Source organism: Montipora foliosa, chromosome 7 (assembly GCF_036669935.1).
Source record: "Montipora foliosa isolate CH-2021 chromosome 7, ASM3666993v2, whole genome shotgun sequence".
NCBI classification, from domain to species: Eukaryota; Metazoa; Cnidaria; class Anthozoa; order Scleractinia; family Acroporidae; genus Montipora; species Montipora foliosa.
Window position 1 is genome coordinate 3072225 of NC_090875.1, and position 9204 is coordinate 3081428.

The following is a 9204-nucleotide window of genomic DNA, read 5'->3' on the forward strand; positions in this document are numbered from 1 at the left end:
TGCATAGTTCTGAGTGATATTACTTTTATCAACGTCGATATATTAAATATATTGTCAACAGAGTATTTCGAAGCTGTTTTGGACGCCGCATTACTAACTGTTCTAACGCAAGCCAGGATTTCGTTTCTAAACAGACAAATTATAAGTACTTTGAAATGAGAAGCGTGATTAATCGTGTTCATGTATGTATATGTTAAAACAAGCACAGAACATGAGATTTATCCAAAACAAGGACCCTGAAAAGTCTCATATGGCTATAACATCAAACGCATTCGTGATGACCACAATGTAATTGAAAACGTAAAAATATCAACCGAAAATCATACCAGCGCAATAGACCGGACACAAAAGAGGTGTTCTGCACTAATATTTATTTTAATGAATACTTCATACCGATCCGTTGAAATGCTTGCTGTTGAAAACTATCGAAACGAAATGTATTCTTCTTCCCTTAGGCGTTGTTACGTAACTTGCGATGAGATGGGCAACTCTAAGGCAGTGCGCAATGCCATTAACCGCACGTTTTCAGCAATGGGGGGTGTGTTCTGGAACGTCGTTACAGACAAGCAATTAAACAAATACTGGATGAAGGTGCTGGACGAGTATCTCGAACGTCCGAAGCATCTACAAAATGTAAAGAAGGCAGCTCTCCACTTGGGTAGACAAGATGGAGATGTCTACGTCATCAGTGAAAATGTCCAGGTAGGCAAATTTCCTTACTGGTAATTTTGCGCTTAGGAATAATATTTCTTGTGCGTACGGCCGTTGTTTGTTGTGGAGGATAGGTCGATGAACAAGGGTCAAGTTAATTTAACTTCGATCCATCAAAAGCGTAGACAATAAGGCATGGGTCCCGTTCAAAGACAAAGGTCTTTGGATAGGCATAAAATGTGTCATCACCTCTCCAGACAAGCGCGGCCATTATGTTGCAACAGGGGCCATAAGAGCCAAAAAGGCCGATGCCATGTCCTGCCTCAGAGTTGGTCATTGGTGAATGGTAAATGCGAGACTTTGCAGGACGGGGAGACTAGCGTTTTTCGTTGCAAGCTCGAGATATTTTCACTTTTAAGATTGGGAGAACGAGACTTCAAAGTGGTTTGAGTGCGAGCGCGAGACGTTCAGACTCTGACAATTTGAACTCTAGATTTGGTTGAGAGCTATGAGAATGAGCTAGAATGAGTTTGTACAAAAGTCTTAGAAGGGAGCCTTTTGTTATAAACCCTTTTACGAGACATCAGATCTGAAAATCTGTCAACAGTCAATTAACTCTAATATTTTCCTGGCCATGCCTTAATTTCCGGTCAGGAGGTTGCACTTGGTCTTTTCTCTTTGCTTTTTGTGATAGACCCGCCAGTTGTCTGGAAGTCATCAAAAAGAATGCGCGGTCGTGTTTACATGAAATTTTCGCGACACATTTATTTCGCGATTTTGAGGTGTGCATATTTCGCCTGACTTATATTGCACAATTTTGCGAAAATTTAGTATTTTGAATCCCTTTCACTTCGCGTTTTCCATTAGCACACAATTTATTTCCTCAGCGATGTTACCTGAACATGACCTTGAATTTAGTAAACCACCTTTATAAGGGGACTCTGTAAAACGCGGCTGCGGACAGAAGATGGCGGACGACGGACGGCAGAAAAAAAGAATTATATTTTTCGCCGTCGCCATGGCCCAAATTACATCGTACCGGCCGTTCTTTACCTTCTCAAATATGTGAAAAACTAACAGTTTCCGATCAAATGATCTCCTCAAAGTTAAGGTGACAATGAATCTTGTCTTTAAAGGCCATATACGTCAAACAACCCAGATGCTGCCTCCTCCGCAGGCTTTTCTTATATTTTTTCTTAGCGCAAAGAGCGATTGGGAGAGAACAAAAGGGCACAAGCGGGAGCTGGTAGCGAGTGAGGATCCAGATGGATGCCTCGGATTATAAAGGATTGAAGAGATCTAAGATAGGCACGATCGCCAAAAACAAATTTCCATGAAACCTCCGATGACGCGCACTATGCATGCCGGTACTTCCCCCCCCCCCCTGCCAAAAAAGAAAAACAAAACAAAAACAAAACACAACAAAGAGCGTTAATTTTCACAAATTAACTTCAAAACCTCACCCAAGACCAAAATGTGCCATTACTACCATTCAAATTTCCTATCTTAAACTAAACATTGAAGGTTTCACGGCACATAATTTTTATTTTGTAGTTGGATAGACATGGAGTGCTTATCCCGGTGGAGGAACAGACATACATCTTGATGACACCGTACTTACAAGGACTGTTGTCGTCAAGCGAGAAGAGCCTACTAAGGGAATAGTGTCTGTTCGCGTGACGTCACAAAAATTCCGAAAACGAGGCGCCGCCATCTTGGAGGAGTAATGTTTTATTTATAATGGCGGCAACTGAAGCGTGTCCTTCTGAGAGCGAGACAAATTCCAAGTTTATTCTGTCTGCCTATGGCGAGTCATTACAGGGTAACATAAGGAGAAGATATGTGGAGAAAATAGGGGCCATTGGTATCGACCCTTTCCTTATTCCGCAAGAAAACTTTACTCCGGAATGTCTTCCTCCAGTTGAGTCGTGCGATCTTCTGTCATATCTAGTGCTCGATACGAGTTTTTATACAAAGGAGCAGTTTAAAAATTTCAGAAGTCTCCTTGCGTACAACCATATGATGTCCGGCTTTATTACAAGTGTTCTTGGACAAACATTGCGAGATAAATACGTGGTTCTTGCAAAAGTAAGACATTCCCAACGAATGAATGATCCGCACGTGCCATTGTGGATAATATCAACCAAAGAAGGACTGTTCTTTCAGCTCACTGTGCTGGGTGTATGGCCGGGCTGGGAGAATGCTGTTCTCATATCGCAAGTGTTCTTTTTTATATTGAAGTGTGGACGAGATTAAATGGGACGCTTGCCTGCACCCAAGTAAAATGTACTTGGCTGTTACCTACCACAGTTAAGCAAGTTGACTACGCAAGGATCAAAGAAATTAACTTTTCTTCTGCAAAGAAACTAAAAGCCGACCTCGATAAGTCCATTGAAACGGTTGCTTTCCCTGCTGTTTATTCAAGTCCACCATCTCACACTTCCACACCTAAACGTCCAGAAGTGAAAATGTCATCATCACTAGAACCTTCTGCTGAAGAAATGGATGCTTTTTATCACTCTTTGAGTGAATGCAAAATTAAACCAGTGTGTTTAAGTTTAATTCACCCATTTGCTGATTCATTTATTTCAAGTACTAGAAACATTAAGGCGGTGACAGACTTGTTTGATACCAAGTATCTAGAGCTTTCATATACTGATCTTCTAAAGGAGTGTAATAAAGTACAATTGAACCTATCTGATGAAGATATTAAGTCAATCGAAAGGGAAACTGTGGATCAGGCCAAAGGAAGTGCTTTTTTTAGACACAGGGCTGGAAGAGTGGGGGCTTCCAAATGCCGTGCAGCCAGTCATACAGATCCTTCACAGCCCTCCCAGTCTCTGGTCAAAGCTATTTGTTATCCAGATATTTTTCGCTTTTCCACAGCAGCCACAAGACATGGATGCAAACATGAGGATATTGCCATCGCAGAATATGAAAAAATAATGCGAAAAACTCATGCTAACTTTGTTGTAACTAAATGTGGAACAATTATAAACAAGAAGTACCAATTTTTACATGCCACTCCAGATTTTCTCTGTGAATGTGATTGCTGTGGACAGGGATGTGGCGAAGTCAAGTGCCCTTACTGCATAGATGGAGTTGACTTTGACAGCTATGTGCAAAAGAAATCTTCCTGTTTGCAGAAAAATGAATCTTGTCTCCAACTCAAAAGAGATCATGACTATTATTACCAAGCACAACAACAAATCCATACAAGTGGGAGAGGATATTTAGATTTTATTGTGTTTGCCTCAGATGGGCAAACATCAAAATTTTTCTTGGAAAGACTTGCTCCAGACATGAAACACTGGGAAACACAAATTCCCAAACTAGCAACTTTCTGGAGAATTTGCATATTACCAGAAATATTGGGAAGATGGTATACCCGAAAGATGGATTTAAAAGCCCAGCTTTCCCCAGAAGAAGTCGCAAAACCTGGTGACTGTTACTGCAGGGAAACAACTAGTGAAGCACCGATAACATGTGCCAACCACACATGCAAAATATCCAGATTTCATCCATCCTGTTTGGGTATCAAGAATGTAACAGTTCCAAAAATATGGTACTGCCCTCATTGTAGAAAGTTGCCTCAATTTACCAGGGCAAAAAGCAAGAAATTGCCTGAAATGAAGGATCAGTTCCTAAGTGAGGCAACAAAACTTGCAAGTATCTGCACATGTCAAAAAAAAGCACAGGCAAATGATAAACTGCTGAAATGTCATAATGAACAGTGCCCAAATGGTAAATTTTTTCATCTGTCATGCATGTCTTACAAACGTTATCCAAGCAATGCAAGAACAACCTGGCTTTGCTATAACTGTAAGATTACAGTACCTAAAAGTAGACCATCAACACCAGCTCAAGGGGATTCTGATTTGGTCGAAGAACTGGCTGGAACACCCGATAATGTAATGTCAGCCCCTATTATTAATGATTCAAGCTCCCAAAGTGATAATGATTTGAAGGCAGATTCACCTGCAACACCAATCAACATTGGTGCAAACACCCAACAGGATAGTGATGTTTTGTTTGTCAAAGAAACTGTCAACACAAATGTTAATAAGACAGGTTCACTAGGGAATCTGACTGATAGAGAATTTGCATTGATAGAGGATACACATGGCTGGTTAGACTGTTCTATAATCCACCAGGCACAAATCTACCTCAAACAGTTAAATCCGAACATTGAAGGATTTCAAAGGCCAACACTTGGTCCAATAAGAGCCTTTGACATTATCAGTGGTGAATTCATACAGACTTTTAACACTGGAGGTAACCACTGGGTATGTTTAAGTTCCATTGGTTGCTCCAGTGGCCATGTTAATTTATATGACAGTTTTTTTCATGATGTTGTCTGTGACGACATTGAGGAACAGGCAAGAAGTCTACTCGGACAGGAATTCAGGGGAATTAATGTTGTCCCTATTCAGCAGCAACTAAATGGATCTGACTGTGGGGTATTTGCTATAGCATTTGCTACGAGCCTTGTTTTTATGCAAGAGCCCTTGAGTATTCAATTTGATATCCCGAAGATGCGTCCTCACCTTTCAAGATGTTTGAGGTCCAATAGAATGGAACTTTTTCCAACCATTGATATTTAAAAGATTACCGGTAAATCCCAGTAGAGAACTTATTTTAAGGTAGAAAGAAAGGACCCAGTTATCTTGAGAGGCATTTTTTCATTCTGTACTAAAGGGATGTGTGGAATAAGGCCCCAATTACAAATGACGCCTGATATTAATACATGTACTAAATTCTCCCTTTGATTATTAAGCATAAAACAAGACAAATTGGAAGGAGAATCTAGCAGTTCATCAGGAGGCACTTGAGGCTTCATTCCAAAGAGCTAGAAATATTGTTGTAATTATTTACTGCCTCTCCAACCCAGTGTTAGATATTAAAGGAGGACCCTTATCCATGGATAAAAATATCATTTATTACTAAGGCTCACCATTATTCTCTACAGGATCAGAAAATTTGATCGAAACAGTGTCAAATATCTGTGTGGGAGGCTAATATGAACCTTGCAATATATATATTTGTATGAAAGAAAGCTACATTATTAAAATTATACAATAAAAACCTGCTGAAGCTTGTGACAAGGGTGAATCATTACCACGTAAGAAATGTTTACATTTTCTCGATAATCCTTATTCTTTTCAACCATTAAGTCGTGAGTTTACAGTCAAGGTTGGTCACATGGGCCGGGTTGTTCGAAGCTGAGTTAAGATAACCCAGGGTTAGTGCGAAACACAGACATTAAAGCTTAAAAAGTAAATTCAGTTTAATTGTTTTTGTCAACAAGTAGATGATTAGATGCTCTTGAAAAGAACAGAGAAAATAACCTGAGAAAATCCTTTTGAATAAAAGAAAAATAAACTGGGGTTAGAATTTAACCCCGGGTTAGTGCTAACTGGCATTCAAACAACTGGGCCCTGAAACTCATCTTGCTTGAATGGATTTGCAGGTGACTCCCCATAGAGCTGCAGTGTTTTTAATCACCCTTTTTTCATGCATATCACTTTTCAGGCTTAAGTAACAACAACTACAATTCTATTTAACAAGCTTGCTACACTTCTTGGCTAAGTATTTAGGTGTACTGTAAATGGACTGGGGCTCAGGCAAGACGTATGGCTAATTCAGACAACTTGATGAGTTATTACCTATTAAAGAAATCAATCAAAACTCACAATAGGAGGACAGAGGTTAACAAGGGCAGCACAAACTCGAATTATCTTGTCAATCAGTGGGGCTTTGCTCTTGTCCTCACATGCTAAGTAGTCAGTTGACAGAGTACTTTGTAAGATTGTGTACTTTTGTCTCAGAATTCCAATAACTCTCTCCACGTGAATTCTGACATTGGCGATTTTACGTGTCTTTTCTACATCAACTGGATCCAGCTGTTGTTTGCCCCTGGTAAATGCAGGGACGTTCAGTTCTGCCTGGTGAAACCACACCTGCTCGTGGACAGTGAAACCTCTGTCTGCAAGGACAAGATCCCCAGGAAGTAAATTTTTTAAAAAGCCACAGTTCTCTGTAAGAAATTTGTCCGATGTGCGGCTCCCCCAGGCCTCGCTTACAAATGATATTGTTCCCTGTGGTGTTATCCCAATTAACACTTTTGCAGTGTTATGGTGTTTGTAGTTCGAAAAGGTCTGTGCTCTTGCTAACAGATTGGATGGCCTATCAATAAATATCTCGAAACAGTCAATGATCACACTTGTCTTTAGACCAAAAGAATCAATGAAACATTTTGGCATTGTTCTTTGAAGCTGTTCCCGACTTGGCCAGGAAATTAAAGGAGATAAACGAACATCCATGACAGTTAACCAGGTGACAATAATGCGAGAAACAACAGTTCTAGAAACACCAAAACGATAAGCAAGATCTTGGTGTGGGACGGCCAGCCGTAGTTTTATCAACACCAGAACAAACTCCTGAAATTTACTCAATGACAGGGAGCGTCTGTTGACATGTGGAGATACAAAGGAGAATGTTTTCATTAAAACTTCCCTCGAGGGTAACCCAGTGTAAAAGCGAACTTTACCATCATCTCCCTCAAAAAATTCCTGTTCAAATACAGTCGATTTTTCTGGCATCCAAGGTTTAGGCGTTCGAAACATGTAATCACACTGCTCGGTTTGCGTTGACCGTGATTGCGTGAGTTCGCTTGGCTCAGATTGCGTGGCCATGTTGTTCCCCTCTTCCTCCTCCTCTGGAACCTTTGCCAAATCTTCTTCATCTTGAGCCGCAAAAGACATATCCCTGATTCTATCGCCATGGGCTTCTGGTTCATCTTCCCTGGACATTTTTCCTTTAACAGCCTGATCCTGTTCTTCACGCTCCCTCTCGCGTTTACGTCTTTCCCTTATTCTCTGGGCTCTTTCTTGTTGTTTCTCTTGTTGGTCTGAACTCTTTAACTTGCTGTGGCCCAAATGCAAGCTAGGCACCCAGTCTAGATTGAATTTATCCCAGAGGGAAGCTGCTTTTCCAGAGTGAAAATGAATTCCACAAACACGGTCGTTCTCAAGCTTGCTTTCCGTCAAGTCATCACGACTTATGGCCGCTAACCATCTAGTTCGCCCTTCATTCGACAAAATTTCCGTCTCCTCGCCATGACTAGTAATAACTTTAGGCACCCTACAAAAACTAAGGTCTGGACGTCTCTTTTTATCGTTGGAACATCCAACGATTAGACAAAACGAAGGCATCGCTACACGACGCAAGGAGTCGCGTGACAGATTTCACTCCTCCAATATGGCGGAAGCAACTTTTCACCTACGTCATAATCATGTGACCGCACAGACACTATACACAAAAGTAGTACCGGTGCCACTTTCAATACCCCTGGAACACTTTGACTGATCAACATTCATGGAATCTGCCCGTGACTTTATGGGACCAAACTTTTTAATGCTTTTGGCCGGGTCGCTGTCTGCATTTCATTACCAAAAGGTTCTTTCTGTCGTCGGTAAGTATGCTCGTTAGCACATTGCGTGACATAGCAAATGAGTAAACTGATGTCACGTAAATTGACATTTTTTCGAAACAATGTAAGAAAATGAGCTATTGAACTTTATAACACCTTTCATGTGGTATAACGAGGCTAATTTCCATTTTTTTTTTCAATTTGTTTCGCGGAGAGCTCATCATAGACAAAGAAAACGCCGTATGTACCCCTATGAGTAGGAGCGAGGGCAAACGCCGCATATCATTTAAGTTAACCGAGGTCACGATTACAAATGGAAAAATGTACCCACTTGCCAATGTTGCACCGAGGCGACGTTTTGTTTTCCATAGCACGTAGCGCTCCAATAGCCCGTTTGTACCCGTCTCCTATTTCACAAATGTAGCTAAGGAGTACGTCTTTCACCAAGAAAGGGAAAAAAAGGCATGGCAAACATGTACGCTATGCATTTTAAAGTAACTTTTGATATGATTATCCCGCTAATACAGATTCCTGCCCAGCTCCCATGGCTATTGGTGAGACTGGCAGTGGAAAGTCAACCTGCTTACAACTGATCCACAAACTTCTAGGAGGAACACTGGTGTCTCAGTCTTCGGGCGAGTCGGTGGCCACCGAGCTGATTAAGAGTACGTTCCCCGTTTACTGGGATGATCCCGCCCACCCCAAAACAGTCAAGAAAGTCCTTGTTTCCACCTTCCAAGGCGGCGGAAAACAGACCAAAGGGAGTGGAAACGAGGTTCCCCTCACCACCTTCGTTATGACGGTGAACTTCTCATTGGACGAGGATATGAGGTATGCTAGTGGTTATCATATTGGCATTGAGGTCTGAGATAAAAAGAGAAAAAAATCCTGTGATTTGATATAAACATTTGTTTCTGTTCTGAAATTCTGTCTTACAATTTGCTAAAATTTACCAAGGACGCATCTTTATCGTAGAATAGAGAGTACTTGTGATAAACATCTTGTGTCAGTTAGTTACAGTGTGGAAGTGAATACATGAAATTTTATATATTTTAACTGCAGTGAAGTATATTACTTAATCAAACTTTTGTGTGGGATTCTTGTGAACAATAAATCTTACT

The 9204-nt window shown here is 40.8% G+C and overlaps 1 protein-coding gene and 1 pseudogene across 1 annotated transcript; one reads left to right on the forward strand and one right to left on the reverse strand.

Annotated features, from left to right (window-relative positions):
• The first annotated feature begins 2391 nt into the window (after window positions 1-2391).
• On the forward strand, window positions 2392-5255 carry LOC138009662 (uncharacterized; annotated as a pseudogene).
• A 296-nt stretch (window positions 5256-5551) lies between these two features.
• LOC138009663 (uncharacterized) lies at window positions 5552-7865 on the reverse strand. The gene has a single exon (XM_068856708.1). The coding sequence runs from the start codon at window positions 7863-7865 to the stop codon at window positions 6330-6332; it is 1536 nt and encodes a 511-aa protein (XP_068712809.1). The 3' UTR covers window positions 5552-6329.
• Window positions 7866-9204: the final 1339 nt, after the last annotated feature.